Source organism: Neltuma alba, unplaced genomic scaffold (assembly GCF_004799145.2).
Source record: "Neltuma alba isolate B1F8T4 unplaced genomic scaffold, ASM479914v2 tig00012535_pilon, whole genome shotgun sequence".
Taxonomy (NCBI): domain Eukaryota; kingdom Viridiplantae; phylum Streptophyta; class Magnoliopsida; order Fabales; family Fabaceae; genus Neltuma; species Neltuma alba.
Genome location: NW_021637000.1, coordinates 188,680 through 210,074, shown reverse-complemented (window position 1 = coordinate 210,074; position 21,395 = coordinate 188,680). Strand labels below are relative to the sequence as shown.

Here is a 21,395-nt window from a genome sequence, read left to right as displayed (position 1 = left end):
GGCTATTGCACATTTCGTCATAAAAGATGAGATGCCTTTTCGAACTGTTGAGGGAGAGGGTTTCAAAGACATGATCCATCGATTTGAACCAAGATTCAAAATTCCCTCACGATGGACTGTTGCCAGGGACTGCTACAAGGTGTATCTTGAAGAAGCCAGAAAGTTGAAAAAGTATTTTAAGCGATCTAAAGTCCGTGTGTCTCTCACCACAGATTGTTGGACTTCAATCCAAAATACCAACTATATGTGTTTGACTGCCCATTGGATTGATGATGATTGGAATTTACAGAAACGGATTTTGAATTTTTGTGTGATTGAAAACCATAAGGGAGATACAATTGGTGCAAAACTTGAGACATGCTTATTGAATTGGGGCATTGATAAAGTTCTAACTGTCACCGTTGACAATGCTTCTTCCAATGATACAGCACTTGCTTATTTGAGAAAGCGTTTAAGGGGTTGGAATGGTCTCATCCTTGATGGTGAATTTATGCATATGCGATGTGCGGCACATATTTTGAACCTGATTGTTTCTGAAGGGTTAAAAGATGTGAATAAGTCAATTGAGCTCATCCGGCATGCAATTAAGTTTGTTAGATCTTCTCCATCAAGATTGAATAAATTCAAGGAGCTTATTGTTAAAGAGAGAATTGACTCCAAGAGTCTACTATGCTTGGATTGTCCCACTAGGTAATTTAGATAATTCTTTAATTATATTTGTTTTCATTGCACTTTATGATGTGATTTTGTTTCATTAAAAATTTTGTTCATGTTAATATTAGGTGGAATTCAACATATCTCATGCTTGAGAGTGCTATAAAATTTGTTAAAGTCTTTGATCGAATGGAAGAAGAAGATGCAGATTACAAGGAGTATTTTAAAAAAAAGGTTAGACTTGATTCAAGCCAAGATGATACAATCTATGATGGTGAAGCCACAACTCATCCTCCTAGTGCATATGATTGGGGTGTTGCAAAGGAGTTTCTTGTCTTCTTGAAGTTGTTCTATTCAATGACCTTAAAATTCTCTGGATCTAACTATGTGACCACAAATACATGCTTGTTACATATAGTTGCAATCCAGTCAAGCCTCCATAAGAGTGCGACTAGTGAGTATTCATTGTTGACTGATATGGCCATCAGGATGCAATTAAAGTACAACAAGTATTGGGGAGATATTGAGAAAATGAATCCATTGCTGATTATAGGGGTAATCCTCGACCCTAGATACAAATTGACATATGTTAATGTTGTTTTTGATAGAGCTTTTTCCAATGATCCCATGAAACGTGAGGTCACATTGAAGCATGTCATGAGTGTCTTGCATCGCCTATATGATGAGTATGCAGTTAATGTCAAACCTTCTGATGATGATGCATCAACATCTCAGCAATCATTGCAGCAAGTGGATTCTGTTGCTAATGGTGATGTGGTCAGTGAGTTAGTCCCTAATGTTGAGGAGGCTATTGAAGATGACCCTACCTACCAAGAGTTTTTAGTCACTGCAAGCACTGCATGTAAGAAACCTGAGCAAATTTCTGAGATTGATGAATATCTTCAAGCTGGATTATGTGGTCTTGCTGATCCTAAATTTGATCTTTTGGCATGGTGGAGAGTAAATGCTTCCAAATATAAAGTTCTTCATCTCATTGCACGTGATTTGTTGGCTGTACCAGTTTCTACAGTCTCTTCAGAATCTGCTTTCAGTACTGGGGGTCGAGTGCTTGATACTTTTAGAAGTTCTTTATCTTCAAAGATGGCTGAGTCACTCGTGTGTGCTCAGAATTGGCTATGTACAAATCAGCCTAAGGCAAATGATTTGGATGTTGATAATTTTGATGAGAGTACAAGTATTGTTATTGGTAATTGACTAATTTCTGTATCATTGAGTTTGCAGCATTGCATTATGTTTTTTATACTAATAGTCTAATATTAATGACATTAATTTATTCTTGTTTGTTTTGTTTTTACAGAGCAAGAGTCAGCAGCCACACATTCAACAATTTCAAGTGATTCAGAAGCAGAACAAGATGATACTCAAGATCTAGATGGATGAGCAATTGATGATATTGTTTCTCATTCTGTCATTCATTGTTTATCAAACTTTCATGTTTGTTTGAACTTTTATTTTATCCTTTAGGTGGAAGTTGTAACTTTTAAAGTTTGAGACTTTTTATGATTGATGGCTACTTTTTTTATTTTATTAGGCTTTGATTGTTTGTGACTCTAACTCTCTAAGTGAAGTTATGTGATTGAATATAATTAGTATTATGTGATGTTATTTTATATTTGATTTGTTATTTGGTATGCAAAATTTATTAATAGCTTCATAAGATTACACTATGCTGAAAAAATTGTAAAAAAAAAAGTAAAAAAATAAATGGGTTACCCATAACCCGGTCAGCCCAAACGGGCTGCCCCGCAACCCATTTAATACGGGCTCAAACGGGCTACTACCGGGTTATGGGCTAGCCCATGCCCGTTTATTCATAAATGGGCGGGCTATGGGTTAACCATTGGGCTAGCCCAGCCCGCCCATTGCTCAGCCCTAGTGTTGGGTGTAAAAGGATACTGTATATATAGTTAATAAAATGATTTTGTCCACCTCGCTTCCTTATGAACCCGGTAATAAAGACAAAGCAGAGTGAAATTCGAATGAATCTGCCCTCAAACACTGATTTGACATATCTGGGAAAAAGTAGAAATATGTGGCATCCCAAATACTAATATTTAAGCGAGTGACAATTCCACCGCTCTCTTCATGCAGCCATGGTTATATTATTCCGGTGTGCAGGATTAAAAAATTTGAGCGCACTTAATTGGAAACGATACGTTGGTTTGGTGGAACAAGAAAAAAGGCTGGTCAAATCTACCACTGAGGCTATGAGGGGAACGACATTAATTTGGAAGATATATATAATTTCAGCAATTAATTAATTAGGTTCAATGATATAACGTTATCCATGGCAAAAGATATTTTCTTTTAAGTACAGGGCTATAATGTTCTCAAAATCAAGTTGCTGTTTCGCTCTCTTCGAATGATCCCCTTCCACAGCAATGCATTTTCATATTGCAGCGTGTAAGAGTCCTTATACTTAGGTTATATTTTTATACTTTTTTCTCCTGCCCCTTTATAACAGCGCATTATGTTAATTGTTGCAATGGAATGCATGCATTAAACTGGAAATAATATAACTAAATTACCAAAGGCAAATACAAAAAGTCCTATGTTATGGCTATATGATAGGCTAAAGCAAACATCCAATCTTGGTTGAAAGTCGCAGATCTCGGACACTAATTTATAGTTGCAGAAGCCAACTTGGATTATTAAAGACCTTGCCACTAAACTCCCAATACGATGTGCTCCGTGGTTTCTCGCCCAGGACGACCGAGCACGCCAACAACCCTCGAGTAGTACAGCTAGTGGCCACTTACTTTACACGGACTAATTATTAGCATGATTTGTTTAATCCGACGCTAAGAAAGAAGATTGAATCAGAATGGGAGAGCAAGTAATTTTTAATCTTTATTTTGAAACCCTTGATTAGCTATTGCGTATTCTAGCTAATCCATTTCTTCATATTCTCTTTTGACTTTGTTTTTATTTTGAAGTCTCATAATTAAATATGGTTATTTAGTTCTTGTCGCCTGCTTAATTAAGCGTCGTCGTAGTTGTGCAAGTGGACAAGTTGTTCCACAGGTTGTTTTTGACCGTGCTCACAACAGAGACTTCCTCAGAAATACCGTGGATTTAAAGGTAAATTAGATATGGATATTTTCTTCAGCCATGCATTTGATACGTTTTAAGGCACGTATCTACCATATATAACTAATTAACTACTCATTTAAAAAGCCATGTAATTTTACAGAATAGACCCTCAGATTTAATTAACATATATGCATTTTCATTTTGATAGCTTTCCAAACTTTGTTTTTTTTAGCTGAAATGATTTATATGGCGAACTTAACTGATGTTGCGCAGTCTCACGCTGAAATCATTCGTAATTATTTTCTATGATCATCGACCTAGTATTTTTTTTTAATACATCCAATTATATGGTATATGAAAAAGAAGTACAGAGAAACAAATACACATATGTATCATAACAACACAATAAAGACATAGCAGGCATCAACGTAATTTACAAGGGAGTTTACAAGAAAAACATAAAAAGAAAGATTCAAAGGATGGTCGAGACGACGGAATACTGAGATTCTCTAACTTAAAAAGAGTATGGACGAAGTAATTAGGAAGGAGAAATAACACTGATCTTAAAAATGTTATGTTTTTTTTTTTTGCCCCCACAAGTTACAAAACACCATGACATAATTTCTTTAATTATACGATGCCAACAATGGATTGGCAAGCCGCATTGAAATTGCTTGTAATTCTCACACGACCTTGTAATTTCAACGAGTAAAGTACCATGATACAGCCTGTACAATTCAACGTGCGAGGTGCAACGCATGGGAGGAAATTCTAGATTCTATATAGGAAATTAGCTGAACCGGACCCCACAAAAAGAAGCTTCCACTGCCCGTGTCAAGGAAGAACTGGTAAAAAGATCTCCTCACCACTATGGGATACCTCAATCAATATCATCGATAAAAATATAATCATTATTAATGTCTAATACTGATTTTGATATTAATGTAAAATATAAATACAAAACTCATAATACATTAATATACTTGTTAATTATACTAATATAATTTCTTACTAATGGCACACATACACAAACATACCACCTCAACGTTTAAAAGGAGTTTTTATACAGTATAATTTTACTAAAATTCTCAATAATGAATTATATAAATAAAGTATAATCCATTGAGAATTGGTTGGCCCTGAGCGGCGGCATGTTTGACGTTATTTTAATATTTTTCTAAAGTCGTTCACTCTCAAACAAGTGTGTGGTTATTTTGGCTAGAAAAGAAAGTAAGCGTTTGATCACTTTGAAACATTTTTTTACTTTAATAGAAATATTTTTTGGTTCTCACCTGAATTTTAATACATTTTTTATGAGTGTGGTATTGTATATTTTATAAAACACAATATACATTTTTTAGTTTATTCCGTAAGAAATGAAGACTAGATAAAAAAAAATTTAAAAAATATTACAAATTCTAAAATTAATCTACCAAACTTTAGTGTGGTTTATATTCTGTTTTCATTAAAATGATTAAGTACTCATCAAATTTTTAAACTTAATTTTATTGTCAAGTTATGCACATTTCCTCATAATATTTTCATCTATAACAATTATTACTGAAATAAAATAAAAGCGTTACAGAGCAAGTGGCAAATGTTCTGGGGTATGCTCAGGTCGGAAAAAAAAAAGAAAATGTCCTGGGGTATGGATAAAGACTAAAAATGAAGAGCCTCGTAGGCTCGTAGCGAACAGCGAAGAGAGAGAAAAGCCAAGACTTGGAAAACAAGGCAGAGGAAATCGAGTGACAAAAAGCGGTTAGGTAGGTCCGTCCAGGAAGGTTCTCAATTCCACCCAAATAACTGCGCTCCCCTCATCTTCCCAGCTACTTATACCCTCTTCCTCGCATTCCCTGGCGTCATCTCTTCACTCCTTCTCTCTCTTCAAAACCTCTCCCTCCCTCTCTGATCTCCCCTCACATCCCTCGCCTCCCTCTCTCTGCTTCATTTGATTTGCCTTCAGCTCCATTGATCATGTGTGGTGGTGCCATCATCGCCGACTTCATCCCCCGTCACCGTGGCCGCCGTCTTACCGCCTCTGACATCTGGCCCAACTCTTTCGGCAAGCCAAATGACGACTCCGACTTCGACTTCCATTTTCCTCAGCCAGGCCACTCTGTCTCCCGCAAATCAACCCATCCTTCCCCAGGTCAGTCCTCTTTCCACACCCTTCGCCTCATCTTCTTTTCATTTGCTTTCTTGTTGATTGAATGCGGTTTTGTTTTTTCTTTCTGAGGAACAGTTGATCAGCAAGCCGAGAAACCCGTGAAGAGGCAGAGGAAGAACCTCTACCGTGGGATCAGGCAGCGTCCCTGGGGTAAATGGGCCGCGGAGATTCGCGACCCCAGGAAGGGGGTTCGTGTTTGGCTTGGCACCTTCAACACTGCTGAAGAAGCCGCCAGGGCCTATGACAGAGAAGCTCGAAGAATCCGCGGCAAGAAAGCCAAAGTCAATTTCCCCAATGAAGACGATGCCTACTCCCTTCAGGCTCGCCGTAATAATCCACCGCCTCCGCTCCGATCCCCCATTTCTCCCCTGTATCCGCAACAGTACGGCTCAAACTTGAACAATGTGCCTAAAAGTTTCAGTTTGGAGTTTGGCTATGATCTGAACCAGGCGGGCACAATTCCTTCCTTCGGATTCGACACCAATCCAACTCTCGTTTCTGGAGATAAGAACTCTGGATGCGGGTCAGGGTCAGGGTCAGGGTCAGTGTCAGTGTCCGAGTGTGCCTACTCCAGGATGCAACTGCTGGACTCGAGTCACAAAGGAAACGGCTATTCCTGTGAGGATTCGAACATGGACGTGGAAGGAAAAGCGAACACGGTGGTGACGGAAGCGGAGGAAGAGAAGAACGAGATAGAGAAGCTGTCGGAGGAGCTAATGGCGTACGAGAACTGCATGAAGTTCTATCAGATTCCATATTATGACGGGCAATCGACGGCGTCCAATAATGTACAGGAGAACGTGGTGGGCGATCTGTGGAGCTTCGACGATGAGGCCGTCCAGGTTTCGGTGACGTCATCGGCCCTGTGAAGGCTCGTGTCTGTGGATACTGGATTCCTTCTTGCTTGCTGGGGAAGGGCGGAGAAACAGAATGGGCGGAGGAACTGGCGATTTAAGTCCGATGTTTTCGAGTTGAATTGTAATGATTTCCCTTTGCTTTTCTTGATGAACAATGTTTATTTTGGGCTGCATGAATTTTAGGTGTAATTACATTAAATTCAATTCATTCGATTAGTTGATTGTGCCGTCCCGATGAGGGGAAACAAAGATGGAAGCGGCGTGTGCGCCACGCGATCTAGCTAGATACTATTTGGAGTTTTAAGTAGTGAGAACGAAAATTATAATGACGAGGGAAGATTAATTTTGACGAGACAAATGGGGGCAGCTTGTCGTGGCGAAGAGATTGCCCCAAAAGGATAAATGCTGGGTAGATCACCAAATTTAGAGGTTGTTTGGTTTCGTATAAAATTTTTACGTTTCAATATTATAAGAATTTTCTTATTTTTTTTAAGGACGTTGATACCCGCACGTCAATTTGGTTTTTTGTTGTTAGCTTCCGGTTTTTTTTTGGTTAAAAAAAAGAAAAAGTGATGAGGATATCGGATCGGATTAAAGTAACATGGTAAAAAGAGGTAAATTGAAAGGCATAGCTGGGGGGTGAGAGATGCGGGGGCAAAGCAGTGGGGGCTGCTGGTTTTGGAAGACGCGGCGCCAGTGGGCGCCGCCGGATTTTGGCTGACGGCTGACGTTGCTCTTGTACTGTCATCCCACTATTCCCGCGCAACCCCACCGCTCCTCAATTCGCGGTCCCCTTGTAATTATTTTATTTATATGTCACCCCGTAATAAATATTATAAAAGATAATAACGTTATTTTTTTAATAAAATTAATATTAGTTTGTTTCTTTAATCTTGCAGTAAAGTTTTAAAATTAATTCTGTATTGCGGTTTTTAAACAATTTTTTTTAAATATTTTTGCTTCATATTTTATGAATTATGATTAAAAATTATTTATAAATTATTTTAAATAAGTATTTATTTCTTGGAAGGAGATTTTTTAAAAATCCAAATCCATAAAGCCAATGCTGCATCTGTTAGCCTACTTCCTTGCCTACGATTACAGGCTACTCCTGACTAAAGTTTCCGCGTTTTCTTCTCCGTGTTTGGCAGGTATAAATCACTGAGTAAACTTTTTTTTCCTTGGAAGGAGATTTTTGAAAAATAAATGAATTAAATTTTTTTAAAGACTAATTTATGAAAAATGACTATGTTTTTGAAGGATTTCAACTTGCACCAACACTATGAGCAAATTAGTAAAAAGCACACATAGTAAACGATAAGTCTCATTTACATCCAGCAGAATTTCCATCTTTTTTATTAGATAGAAGAATTTTATCTTTTAAAAAGCAACTTGATTTTCAAATGTTGATTTATTAATATATTTTGAATTATTGATATACTTCGAGATGGGGAGACTTCCATCCCCGCTTGAACCCAACACAATTTTGAATAGGATGTGACCATTTTTGCCTTAAAATGAAAAAGGCTTAGGCCCAATCGACGTCTTATCTCTTGGGCTCCTTTACACTGAGCCCAATATGGGGTTGGATAAAAGGCCTCCAAGTTCCAACTTCGGGTTAACAATTGAAACGTCGCCTTAAATAAAAAGGGCTTTAGGCTCAACCAAGGTCTTAATCTCTTGGGCCCCTTTTTGACGGCCCAATTCGGGGGAGGATAAAAGGCCCAAAACGACTGCCAAGCTAGGGTTAACAATTGAAAGGGGTGGTATATAGTTTCCTCCGCCGCGAAGTGCTCTTTCGACTGCAGCTGCAGCAGAGAAGGGAGAGGGTGAGTGGAAAATGGTGTCGCTGAAACTCCAGAAGCGGCTCGCCGCTAGTGTCCTCAAGTGCGGCAGAGGCAAAGTTTGGCTTGACCCAAATGAAGTCAACGAAATATCCATGGCCAATTCTCGTATGATTTTCCCTTCTGTCTTTGTTTCTCCGTTATCTGTACTGTCCTACTTATTTCTTTGGCCTGATCTCTATATTTTGTCATTCCCCTTTTGAACGCTTTGATTGCCAAGGTCCATTTCTTTTGGGCACATGGATTGGTGTGCCGGTTCTCGCAATTCTGAGCGATAATGAAGATAGATTGCTAATCTCATTAGTAATAATAGTTTTTTTTCTTTTCATTAGTAATCTCACTTTAGGATGGCCTGGTTCGCTGCATGCTTTTCTTTAGCCTTAAACAGTCATCCTCTTGGTTCCCTTTTCAACGGAATATGCATTTCTTCCATTCTATTTGACTCTACTTTGGATTCCGCTACTTATGTTTTTGTGTAGTAGACTGTACACCTTCCTTTTATTTCAAGTTGTCTGGAGCCCTAATGCCCTATTAAGCTGGGTCTGATGTTAGATAGGGTATCATTATGTGGCGCAATGTTGGTTGTGGTGTTTGAAATTTCGCAGGCTCATTCTCGTAATAACGTTTCATTTGCAGGCCAAAACATACGAAAGTTGGTTAAGGATGGGTTCATCATCCGGAAGCCAACCAAAATTCACTCCCGTTCACGGGCCCGTCGAATGAAGGAGGCCAAGAGGAAGGGACGTCACTCTGGATATGGTATTTATTCCTCTCGTCATTTTTCTCTTTTGCGTGATATTCTCGAGTTAATTGAATTCAGGGAGACAAGATCGTCAGGCCATGTTGTCATGTTCAAAGACATGTCCAGTCTTCATAATGATTTAAAAAGAACGAGATTACTGCTAACTAGTTCATGCAATCTGAGATAGCTTCTCATAAAAGAGTTATGTCTTTTGAAAATCATTGGTAGGCGGGCATCTTTTTTTATTAAGTTATTAGGCATTTTTATTTAAATTTTTTTAAAGAAAAATTGTAACGTAATCTTTTAAATTGTAATTTTTACCTGACTGACACTAGGTAAGCGCAAGGGTACTAGAGAAGCACGACTTCCTACCAAGATTCTTTGGATGAGAAGAATGCGTGTGCTCAGACGCTTGCTTCGCAAGTACAGGGAGTCCAAGAAAATTGACAAGCACATGTACCATGACATGTACATGAAAGTTAAGGGTAATGTGTTCAAGAATAAGAGAGTCTTAATGGAGAGCATTCACAAATCTAAGGCCGAGAAGGCAAGAGAGAAGACTTTGAGTGATCAGTTTGAGGCTAAGCGTGCAAAGAACAAGGCAAGCCGGGAAAGGAAAATCGCAAGGAGGGAGGAGCGACTGGCTCATGTGAGTTTATGCTTTTAGTTGTTGATGAATCTGTCTTTGGAATTCGTTGGCCTCTAGTGTCTATCATGATCTTGATATTCTCTAGCATTGCACCTGGGAAAATTCCGGATGTCTGTTTGCATAATAGATTGTGGCTGATGCCGGCACATTTGGAATTGACCTTTTCATTTCATCTCTGTATATGTCTTTAGGGTCCTGGAGAGAAACCTACTGCAGCACCGACCACACCACCTCCGACAGCATCTCAGCCAGCCCAGTGAGTGTTAATAGCCTCGCATTGGCTGCTATCATTGTTTGTGACTATTCGTTTTTCATAAACTAATTGAATATGCTTTTTCTGCAGAGCATCAAAAAAATCCAAGAAGTGAGGGGACACATGAAGGAATACCTGATGTAGTTTTGGTCAATCTCTTTTTGTTGGATTAGACATTTCTAATTGTTATTTCAAGTACGAGAGTTTCAACTATTTTTACAGCAATGATTTATATTTATTTCGTTTGATTGCGTTTTCGGTATGAAATTGTAGCGTGCAAAATTCTTCTCTAGGCCTTTAGATCACTGTGACGCTGTTTATCACACCCTAAACATTCCTATCCTTGACCTATCAGATGTGACGCGGATGTGGTTTCATGAACTCATCATTTGTGCTCGCATCGTGTTACGCCAAGTTTTTGTATAATTATATCCTTTTAGTTTTGATCCGACTTTTTTTATTGGATTGTGACTTACCAACATTTCTTTAGGTGTTTATGAGTGAGATCAAACCACTGAAATATGGATTTGTATCCCCCAAAAAGCTCAAATGCTGGGCATTGAAATGTCTGTATCCACATTTTTGTGAATTAGCTTACATAAAATGTAAGCACATGAATTCGTTATAAATGGTTTGGTTTCGTCTTATCAAGCCGACGTTACTCTTGTTTGCTTACTGCGCCAATTAATTATGCTAGCGTGCCCCATTAACTTGTTCTCGCGGGGCCGCTGTCACAGTTAATGGTGCTGGGAATTGGTCCTTTCTTTTAGGAAGACTTGAGAAAACAGAGTTATGTTTCTGATTAATAGATATAGTTTTTGGCCTAATGATTATACTTGATGTTAGAGTGAGGTGCTGTTTAGCAAACCATCTCACCGGGTTTAACATTCCAACCTTGTAGCTCTTTCAGCAGGCGCACGGAGATATTGTTGCATGTTTGTTTCTTACCAATCCAGTGAGGTGGTGATTAACTCTTGATCTGTTGACCCTGGCAATTCCAATCAGCCTTGAGGTCCCTTTGGTACATAACCTAATAGGAAATATAATTTTCATAGGATACTATTTTTATGACCTGAACAGTGAACATCCTTCGTCGTCTTTGCAACCTCCGCCTTTTTCACCTCCCGTCTCGCCTTGCCTCCTCTCCGTATTTTATATTTGGCTAAAATGTTGCTAGACGATTCCTTACCTGGGCACCGCCTCCTAATGCTCCATTGTGATCTTCGCTGCTCTCCAAACATTCATTCTTCTTCGTCCTCCGCCGTTATTTCTCTATTGGGGTAGTGTCTGAAATCACTTTCTTCTTGCCTTATCTAGACAACTATAAAAGCTTCTTGATCATAATTCTCAACTGAGATCAAGAGTGGCGATGGCATGTGTGTTTTTCCCAACGGCATGCATATAATATATAGTGCTTTCAGTCCTAAATATAAGATTTTATTTATAATTTATAAACAAGATCTTAAAATTAGAATATTTTATATTTTATAATTTATAATTAGGATGTAGTGTTAGCTTAAATAAAATTGATGCAATTAAGTTTGAATCCACTCTTTCCTTCCCAAATCTAGATAACCATCGATATAGGTCTCTTCACGCTTCGTATGTATGTGTTTCTACTTTCTAGTAGTTTTTGATGTTCAAAGTTTGCAGATCTGCTTTTGCGTTGATGTTCTGTGTTGATGAATCAAAGCATTTTGATTGTGCGTAGAAGAATCCGAGGGGGGGCGCCATTGTTGGTTGCTGAAGGAGAATGAGGGAGTAAAAAGTTTTTTTTTTTTTTTAAATTTCTGGGGGGGTGTTAATAATCCTAGTTTCCATTGAAATTTTCACTTGATACCGAACTACTTGTAAAACTTACTTTCATTTCTATTTCTTGTTCCGCTTCCATTTCTGATAAAATATTTTCATTTTTCCACTGAACCAACCGTGGCCTTAGGCAAGGGCAGAGTTAAGCCAGTTATTTTCCTTTTCTTGTACTTAAGACTTTGGATTCAATTTCTTACCGAAAATCTTTTAATCTGGGCGGTGCATGAAAGATTGGCCAGAAAAATTTGAAAACACAACAGGATAGAACTGTGTGGTTTAAAATTTTATAACATGCGTGACTTGCGGTTAACTTCCTAATACTCCATCCGGTTCTAATTATAAGTTCCAAATAATTAATTTATGGATAACAAACAAATAGGTAAAATTAGTTTAAAATAATAAATAAGTTAGAAATATATTTTTGTTTTCAAATATATGTTTATAATAAATTAAAAAAAAGGATGAAATAGAATGTGTGGAAAAATTTAACAAGAGAAAAATAATTAAAGACAATATTAGAAAATATGCATTAAATGTTAAGCTAAATTTAAATTGAAACTTATAAAATGTATCACACTCCTTTCTAAACTTGAAAGCTTATAAATAGTGGAGGGAGTATGTAATAACTGGTTTCAATCATGTAACTGGATGAGTAACAGTTACGTTAATAAATAACGAAGAGATAATGAGACAATAATGGCTTATTTTGCTTTTGCATAATATGGCGAAGCGACAGGGACAAATTTGTTATTAATGGGACAAACAAAATCTCGGATGTGTCACCTGGTTCGACGCTACTGTTCTTTGTTTCAAAAACTTGTTTGATAGCGAGTCTATCGGGAAAAGAGCTCATCATATGCTTGGCCTCCGTTTGCAGCTGGCATTCCCACAAATCCCGAGCTTCACCATGAACGTATTTGTAGTCCCTTTCCCTATGCCTTCACTCTCAATCCACATGTCACCTTCCATAAGTTTCACGAATCTGATTCAATATCCGCAATCTGAGTTAGTAACTTCACAAATCACAATTAGTTTTCAACAAATAGCACCGCCTTTATGATTTCTGCACTAAATTATTAAGGTCAACACCACAACAAATTGAATGGCGAGAATTTATGTTATGTTCAGTTTGCTGCATGCTTTAAAAGCTGGGATTCTGCCTCTACCTTTTACAAATGGCTAGTCCAAGCCCTGCACCACTGCTTGGTCCTCTTTGAGACTCAGCAAATTTGGAAAAAATATGAGGAATATCTTGTGGCGAAATGCCACATCCAGAGTCCTTAACCTGCACAAACAGGGATACTCGGGTCATATAGGCTCTGTGGGTGCTCCAAACCATGGTTTCAGAAGCACTTTTCCGCAAAACGAGGTAACCTCCTCCACATACTTCGTAATCTGTAAAAGCACTTCTGAAACCATGGTTTGGTTTTTATCCAAACACTACCTAGTGCTGTAACACAGTTGGGTTACCATCGCTACATTGACAGTTGGTAAAAGCCGGTGTCTTTTTCATAGAATCCTAGGCATCTGGGCGTGCACGCAAATATGAACATCTTTCATATGCAATCAAATAAAATAACTCTATAGACTTTAGATATCTGATATGACATGCTCACGTAACCTGTATTATAACGTAGTGATGACCATCACTTGCTGCCGGATAAAATTCAGGAGGTCGCCGATCCTGCAAAACTTTCGGTTTCCCAACAGATGCTCTCACAGAAACATAGCCCTGTCTAGTGAATTTCACAGCATTACCCACAACGTTTAAAAGGGTTTGCATTAGACGTTTCTCATCTCCAATGGCAAAGACAGGCACATCGGGGTCCAGAGTTAAAGTCACAAGTAATTTCTTCACAGATGCTATTGGCTTTATCAAGTTAATAACCTGCATATTTAAAGGTAACTAGCATGGTGAAGAATAACTTAACTCCTTACTACTGTTATAAAACACTGAAGCGGAAAATCTGTGACAATTACCTCTTCCAGAACCGCATGAAGGTTAAATTTTCCCAATTCTAATTGAAGGCTACCATCTTCTAGCCTAGAAAGATCTATAACGTCGCTAACAAGTGTTGCCAACATGTTGCTATTCTTCAATGTTGTCTCTATTACGCTCCTCTGCTCAGAAGTGAGTTCAGTCTCCAAGAGAAGCGATGACAATGCCATAATCGCGTGCGTTGGCGTCCTCATCTCATGATTCATGACAGCAAGGAAATCATTCCGAGCATGGCCTGCCATTTCTGCTTCTCGTCGTGCCAAATCTAAATGAACATTCTGTTCCATGAGTTGATCCCTGGCTCTCATAGACTCCTCCAATATAGCAGCATGTGAAAGAGCTACTGCCACCTGTTTTAATGCTTGAAAATCTCAGATATACAGAATAAGATTTCTAATATACAATGCGATGAAGTAAAGCAATTAGGAATTTAGAAGACTATGCAATATTAAAATGCCGGTAATGAGAGAGAAGGAATATAAAAAAGGACCTGATCTGCTACTACATCAACAAGTTCCAATTCGTGATCTCGCCATTTTCTACCAGTGTCGGTAGGGAGGATCAAGACCATGATGGCATATCTCTTTGCAGAAAGATCTGGCCAATTATTGATTGGAAAGTCTGAGAGATGCAAAAGAGGAACTCTCACAGCAACCACCTCAGGTGATCTGTATCTTCCAACAACAGGTTTAATAGTGACCAGGGGACATGTGTGTGGAACCCTCATCGCTCGAGGGCTATTGAAAACTTCATTAACGATAGGAAGGTTTGTCGGGACGCAGGAGCTAACATGTGCACCACTCAATGTGTGTGAAAGTTGAAGATGAAGACCACATCTTGAGGGCATCCACAGTGCACATTCCTCCAAGCCCAAAGTTCTTCCCAACTCCACAAGAGTGGTCTTGAGAATGGTATGCCTGTCAAGCGTGCTTCTGATCTCATGAGTTAACATCCTGACATGCCTCCCAGCTTCTTCTTGAGTAAGAATAAGCCCCATTTCTCTATCAAGCTCTTCAGCCCTGATCTTGAGAAGACGTTCCCGAGTTTTGACGCTCATCAGATCAGGGATAATGTGAACAAGCATTAGTGCTGTGGCGCAGGATATAATAGCACACAAGGCTTTAGCCATTGCCATGACCATAGCAATACCTTTAGAGGGCAGGAAGAATGTCCACAGGCTTACGAAGTGAGATGCTCCACAAAGAATAATGAAAGCACCGAACTGGATAAGAACCCATCTGTATGGGAAGAATGCAGACTTCTGAACAAAATATATCAGTTCCAAAGGAATCGAGAAATACGCAAACGCTATTAGAATATCCGAGATGTACTGGTATTTCGTGAGAAGTCCATCCAGGGGCCAATTCTGTGGCTCAAGGCAATCGCAGGACTCCATAATAGTGTAGCAGCCTTCTCAATAAATCTCTGACAACGACGTCCTTAGCACACCTTATTAGCAGAAATCAGCACAAAATACGGGATCTATTTAGAATTCAGAACCAGGATACTGTCTTATAAAACATCAATACTCACAACACAATCAAACATGCGCAAAGACTATACCGAATATGATTCAAATGCCACAAAGCAAAATTCTTCACGAGGTAATTTTGAATTTATCAGTGCAAACACATACAACAACGGCCCAAAATATACCTACTGTCGAACCAAATGTCCAAGATGAATGTTTTCAACAAGCAATCTAATCATGCAAACCAAAAAGACTTAGCAGTATAATAAGCACGCGGTAGAAAACAAAACAATGAAATCATTCTTACCAGCCAAAGAAATCGGCGAAAAGAAACCGTAGCAGCGGAAGAAGTAGAAGAGACAAGGGCGAGTAGAATGCAGAGTTAAAGCCAGTAACGTTGTCACGAACAAGGAAGGCTACCCAGTTTTTCAGATTATGCTTTTCTCGCAACTCCAGTGCTGCTTCAGTATATTCAAGTCACAGTCCCACAAAAATTTCAGATTGGTTGGTGTTCATAAATATGATGATAGAGCTAAGTGTGCGGACGGATCTTCTCTATCTCATGTTTAGGAAAATATGGATTGTTTTTATATGTACTCTCAGACGTGGAGGAAGGGAAGGGAGGAAAAAACTGCTTATTTTCACATATGGATAAGCGGATCTAGAAGGTTACTTATAAGTCGTTATACAGTTTGCTTTTTAAGTTTCATACAGTGCACTGATCATTAACAATGGAATGGATGTGGCTCAAATTCACACAAGAATGCTTCGCATGAATGAGAAACTAATGGAAGAATCAAATTATGTTGTCTGTTACTGTTAATTTCTATGGCCTTTTTTGGAAGAATCTTGATTGTTTGATTCTTTCGTTTTTAAAAATTGATCAGGTTAAGTAATAAAATAAGCAAGATTAATTAAATTTCTAATATGTTAATATGTCGAGATAAATAAGATCAGATACAGACGAAAAATCGTGTGATAAATTAGAAAAGAACAAATCAAGTTGATACCCCACGCAAAGATGCATAAGCCGAATACTGAAAGAGAAGATTCGTAGCCTCATCCTCTAAATCACAATGCTGAGCTATGTTCAATGGATTTGAATGATGGTTATCAAGTAGATATAACATCGCCATCTATCGGGGCGGAAAAAAAAAGGTTTGCTAATATTTTCACCAAAAATTCAAGCACATGCAGTTGTTTTTTTTTTTTTTTTCATTTGACAAACTAACACTAGGTAAAATGCAATCCGATTTTGTCCAAAAAAATGCAATCAGATGCGACGAGAAAATCTTAAGGTTTTCGCATGTAATTAACAAAGATAAAAATAAGATGCTCAAAACACATGAGAAAAAAAAAAAAAAGAGGTGGACCCTAAAGTTTGTATGACTAGGGTTCAACCGTGGTTGCCCGTCGCGTCTTGGGCGCAAAACGACCGAACGAGTTTCATACAATTAAATGCAAGCCTTATACACCGTAAATTATACTCGCTACTATCTCTAATATAAGAATTACGTTATAGTTCATATATTATATTATAAAGTGATTCTTATATTAAAGATTGAAAAGTAATTAAGTACATGAAAAGTAATTTTGAAAACACATTGTAAGTGCTTCACTCCCCATTTAGAATCACATTTGAAATTACTTATGAACAAGTCGAGAAAAACTTATTTCGTATATTTATCTTGTATTATGTAAATCTAGACAGAACAACTACTTATAAGTTTATTCCAAACGATAATTCTGATTAAAGTCTTATGCCATGCATTGTGAAAAGATTTTACAAGGGGCCTTGAGCCTTTTTATATATATATATACACACACACACACATTTGACCTGATTGAGCCTTATTATATAAGTCAAAGGTAGTATTAAATGTAGGCGTTGGTTATAACTAAATGACAACACTTTGGATGGTAGGACAGACGGATACAAATAAATATAATACGAAAAGAATGTTATGACTTTTTTATATGTTGACTGTCCATCTGTCATTTTCTGAAGCGGATAACATGTTCATGCATGTACAAATGAGATTGTGCATTGTGGGCGCATGTTAAACGTCACCGGCGAAATTTACAGTCAAATAATTATGTCTGGGATTTTTTTTCAAAAGCAAGTTGAAATGTTCCGTGGGTGGTTTAGTACGTATTTGGATTCCACTTTTACCAGCAGAATTTTCCAAAAACAGAAAGTTGTAACGGGCGATTAGTTACTTTTCAACCTTGGTTTGCAGATCAGAAAACGACACAAGTTAGTTTTGGAAACACAAATTAGAGTAGCTTTTGGCAAAAGTCGGTTCAATTCTGCAGAAATCCGTTTCATTAACGGTGAACTAAACACGTTCTTAGATTGAGCCGGTTAGAGGAGGTTGACACCCAGGCTTTCAGAGGGGCCTAATCAGCTTGGGCTAAATCTCAGGTTCAGGTAACGGAGCCTTGCCTGTAAGTTTTGGTATGCCTCTTCAAAGGAATTCTGACGTCGACAAATCCAGATGAGTAGGAAAAGGGAAAATGATTCGTCCAAATCCCCAATAAAAGATACGAAGCACTGAATCAGACACTTGAACTACAATATTGGCTTTGTGGTTCCTCGCATTTCAACTCCGCATTATTGGACTGAGACTTCATCGTTATCCTTTTCCTAATTTCATGGTAACTGCACAAATTTCCCCGTACAATACCAGTGTTTTAGCAAACAATCTTCAACTTTCTGTCTTTATCAAAACGTGAATGGCGTGGAGGCCGTGATGCTTTATGCTATATGACAAGTCCCCTGCACGCACCAAAATATGTGCTCTCTCTCTTGCTGGCCGCGGCTAGAAAATGATAGTGTAAATCTCTTGAAGCTTTACGGTGTGAAAGAAAGGGGGCAAATTTAACCATCGACACAGACAAAGCAAATGCCTATGATGTCCCCTTACGAGGACGTAGTAACAGTGTTCTGAATAGGAATTATTAGCGCTATGATTGAGAGTAAGTGTCAAGTCTAGCAGCCATATAATTGAGGCTGGTTGGTGTAAATCAAAATCTTCGTGTGGTATGATTCTACAATAATTCGCAGTGTATAATTAGGCAGCATTTGTATCTCTTGAAACAACGAAAATGCTTGATGCAAAGAGAAATAAATTAAATATGTTTGATATGGTGTGAATACCTTTTACTGTTTGAGTGTGAATACCTTTTACTGTTTGAGCTTTTTACAAAATTTAAAGACATGCATATTCATTAATATTTGAAACGAGCCATTGGACTGCCTGTGCAAAGGGCATGAACAGGGAACCCTCCATAACCGATTTCTTCGCCTCCTTCAATCCTTTGAAGAGTCATCTTCCCCACCAAGAGCCTTCTGTTGCTGCATGGTGGAGAGCCATCCGTTCATACCAGGACAGCTCTGGCAAACCAGTCTCCACAACTGCTAGACTTATCAAACAAGTAGGGGACATATACTCGCTAGGAAAGAAAATCAAGCGTGCCCAAATAGCAGCCCTCATCAAGAACAAGATATCGAACAAGATATTCCCATTAGATTCGAATGGAATATACTTGGTTTTGACTGCTAAAGATGTAAGCGTGGAACGATTCTGTATGGGATCATGCGGCTTTCATGATAGCATCCAGGTATCTGAGAAAACGAGAGTTGTCTATGGACATGTGGAGGAGACTCATTAGCGCAGTGCCCGGGCCTGTGCGCATGGCCTTATGCTATTCCGGAGAATGGTCCGCGGGAAAGGCTCGTTTGGCTCCTAACGGTGTGGAAAGTGATGGTATGGTATTATTAACATCGGGGCTGTATTGGTGGGGGCTGTGACTAATCCTTACAAGACAGGGTACTTTCAAGGCGATGCCTTGGCGCCGCTTGAAGCTGTCACGGCGTGTTCAGGGATTTTGGGGTCGGAGCTTATCCGGGGTATCCAGGTGATTTATTAGTGGATAAGTCCAGCAACGCAAGCTATAACTTGTATGGTGTAAATGGCAGGAAATTCCTTCTTCTGCTGCTGTATGGGATCTCCACAGCTTCAACTGCAAGGTTATTGCTTGATATTCAGATTTGTGTAGACGAATAGACAGAACTTGGCTAAAATGGGCGTCGCATGCTCCTTGCATTTCCTTGAGGGTAAAGAATGTGTATCTTGCTATCCTCAAGGTGAAGGAATAATTTCATGAAAATAAAACAATTGGTAAACAAAATAATCACACAAAATGCAGTTGCCGTAAGCACTAAGCAATACGGTTGGGGCCCCTGAAGCTGATGGAATATCGCTACTCGATGCGTGGAAATTGTTCTGAATGATAGGATATGCTTGGTTTAGCCTTCGTTTTCCTCTTGCATTTTTTCTTTGTTTGAAGTTGTGCTTGCCTCAGGTCGAAAAAAAAAAAAATTGTGCTTGCCATTTTAATTCCAAAAACCAAAAGAAAAGGAAAAAAAGAAAAAAAGGCACCCCTGGTTCTGTCTCTTTGCTGTGAAGTACCGCACTGGCCGGTGCTTGCGCTGCAAACAAACGAGTCCCCTGTATTACATGCACACCTTTTGTTAATGTCGCTGTCTTTCTTATGGGAAATGGCGTCGCTTATGAATAGATCGAACTACTATTTATCTTGCAAAAGTAGTACTCCTAGGTTCTGAAAGCAGCAAAAATTAAGAATTTTTAATTCAGCCATCAGCCGAAAATTACTTTCACCTAAAGTAAACGAACCATTGATTGTTCCTTAATCTGTCGGCCAATAGCCAAGTCAACAGCAGACCAGCTGCTCGTACAAATCTAAGAAAAAACACCTAATACTTAAAACACCTGAATTGCGCAAGAGGTAGAATGGAGAAAGAGTAGCGACGAAAATCATGGCCAGAAAAATGAAAAAGTTCCTTTATTTGTGTCAGCAAGTTCCGCATCACATTGAATCCTTCCAAATCTGTAGGGGCCCTCCCTCAAGAATACAAATTTTGGACGTCAAAATTTTAACTTATTAAACCAATCATTCCTCGACCCAATCAAAGGATGGGTTAAAAAAATAATACTTCAATGCAACAGGGAACTATCCCTGAAGCTTTTACATAAACCTAATATTCGGTCAATCGGTTGGGCCAATCATTTTCTCAGGCACCACAAGAGTGTCAAATTCTTCACAGGTTAGTACTCCAAGCTTCAACGCAGCATCCTGCACAATTAGTTTTTCGTCAATTTCAATATCTCAGACAAGTAATTGGGAAGCCACAAATGTCGTACAGAAATCCATTATAAAGGCATCAACTCCTTTAGATTAACATTTTTCCCATCGACGGCAGACAAAATGGTTGGGCCAAACCAATACTAGAGTTGAATTGAAATTGGTGTGCAAATAACTTTAGATATGCTTAAAATGGAATTTAGTTTGTTCGTAGCTGATGTAGGTAGACAGAACAGTAAACTTTATGTATACACATCTAGAGATCAAACACAGAAGATCAACAGAATCTCAAGATTAACAAGGATTTTTTTTTTTTTTGGGTAGTCAGTGAGGGCTAATGAGAATTAAGAAGATATTATTACCTTAAGAGTGGTTCCCTCTTTGTGCGCTGTCTTGGCAACTGCTGCGGCTTTGTCATAACCGATTTTCTGAAACCGGGGCATTAAAGCTATTATTCAAAAAGATCATGAAATTAAGGAAGCTACACAAATTTAGACGAGTAAAAACTTACTGGGTTCAAGGATGTGACAAGCATTAGTGACTGCAAGGAGATTTAAAAGGTCAAACAAGATAAATTAAATTGGGATATAAAGGAAGGCATCAATAAAGATATTTTGTGCAAGCCACAACTCACCTCATGCAATAATTTTGAAATTCTTTCCCTATTAGCTTGAATACCTCTTACGCAATTCTTCTCAAAGGAAGCTGACGCATCTCAAGTAGTCTA

General features: G+C 38.5%; 3 protein-coding genes and 1 long non-coding RNA gene across 5 annotated transcripts; 2 read left to right on the top strand and 2 right to left on the bottom strand.

The window, feature by feature from the left end:
• The first annotated feature begins 5,608 nt into the window (after window positions 1-5,608).
• Window positions 5,609-6,954, top strand: LOC114728383 (ethylene-responsive transcription factor ERF071-like). The gene is made up of 2 exons (XM_028915286.1): window positions 5,609-5,857; window positions 5,951-6,954. Exons 1-2 carry the CDS (start codon window positions 5,683-5,685, stop codon window positions 6,742-6,744), a joined length of 969 nt encoding a protein of 322 aa, XP_028771119.1. The 5' UTR covers window positions 5,609-5,682; the 3' UTR covers window positions 6,745-6,954.
• A 1,552-nt stretch (window positions 6,955-8,506) lies between these two features.
• On the top strand, window positions 8,507-10,600 carry LOC114728385 (60S ribosomal protein L19-3-like). The gene is made up of 5 exons (XM_028915288.1): window positions 8,507-8,684; window positions 9,213-9,335; window positions 9,654-9,967; window positions 10,159-10,223; window positions 10,311-10,600. Exons 1-5 carry the CDS (start codon window positions 8,573-8,575, stop codon window positions 10,333-10,335), a joined length of 639 nt encoding a protein of 212 aa, XP_028771121.1. The 5' UTR covers window positions 8,507-8,572; the 3' UTR covers window positions 10,336-10,600.
• A 319-nt stretch (window positions 10,601-10,919) lies between these two features.
• LOC114728381 (ethylene response sensor 1-like) lies at window positions 10,920-16,063 on the bottom strand. 2 transcript variants are annotated; one of them, XR_003738665.1, is made up of 7 exons: window positions 15,807-16,063; window positions 14,519-15,477; window positions 14,010-14,378; window positions 13,651-13,917; window positions 13,196-13,314; window positions 12,790-13,011; window positions 10,920-10,930 (listed from the first exon to the last, which is right to left on the bottom strand). XR_003738665.1 is itself a non-coding variant. In XM_028915283.1 (6 exons), the coding sequence occupies exons 2-6, from the start codon at window positions 15,422-15,424 to the stop codon at window positions 12,882-12,884; spliced, it is 1,791 nt and encodes a 596-aa protein (XP_028771116.1). In that variant the 5' UTR covers window positions 15,425-15,477; window positions 15,807-16,063; the 3' UTR covers window positions 12,555-12,881. The 2 variants fall into 2 exon arrangements, 1 of the variants encoding a protein (XP_028771116.1); XM_028915283.1 differs by lacking the exon at window positions 10,920-10,930 and having other exon boundaries at window positions 12,555-13,011.
• A 4,437-nt stretch (window positions 16,064-20,500) lies between these two features.
• Window positions 20,501-21,387, bottom strand: LOC114728388 (uncharacterized). Its single transcript, XR_003738666.1, has 4 exons — window positions 21,303-21,387; window positions 21,180-21,209; window positions 21,031-21,096; window positions 20,501-20,659 (listed from the first exon to the last, which is right to left on the bottom strand). It is a non-coding gene; the product is annotated as an uncharacterized LOC114728388 (long non-coding RNA).
• Between the last annotated feature and the right edge of the window lie 8 nt (window positions 21,388-21,395).

Excerpts from the sequence above, each read along its gene's own strand:
- LOC114728383 (XM_028915286.1), top strand. The coding sequence starts at position 5,683 with ATGTGTGGTGGTGCCATCATCGCCGACTTCATCCCCCGTCACCGTGGC. Across the intron at positions 5,858-5,950 it reads ATCAACCCATCCTTCCCCAG|TTGATCAGCAAGCCGAGAAA; the intron begins GTCAGTCCTCTT and ends TCTGAGGAACAG.
- LOC114728385 (XM_028915288.1), top strand. The coding sequence starts at position 8,573 with ATGGTGTCGCTGAAACTCCAGAAGCGGCTCGCCGCTAGTGTCCTCAAG. Across the intron at positions 8,685-9,212 it reads AATATCCATGGCCAATTCTC|GCCAAAACATACGAAAGTTG; the intron begins GTATGATTTTCC and ends TTTCATTTGCAG. Across the intron at positions 10,224-10,310 it reads ACAGCATCTCAGCCAGCCCA|AGCATCAAAAAAATCCAAGA; the intron begins GTGAGTGTTAAT and ends CTTTTTCTGCAG.
- LOC114728381 (XM_028915283.1), bottom strand. The coding sequence starts at position 15,424 with ATGGAGTCCTGCGATTGCCTTGAGCCACAGAATTGGCCCCTGGATGGA. Across the intron at positions 13,918-14,009 it reads TTCATGCGGTTCTGGAAGAG|GTTATTAACTTGATAAAGCC; the intron begins GTAATTGTCACA and ends TTAAATATGCAG. Across the intron at positions 13,012-13,195 it reads GGACTAGCCATTTGTAAAAG|ATTCGTGAAACTTATGGAAG; the intron begins GTAGAGGCAGAA and ends ATATTGAATCAG.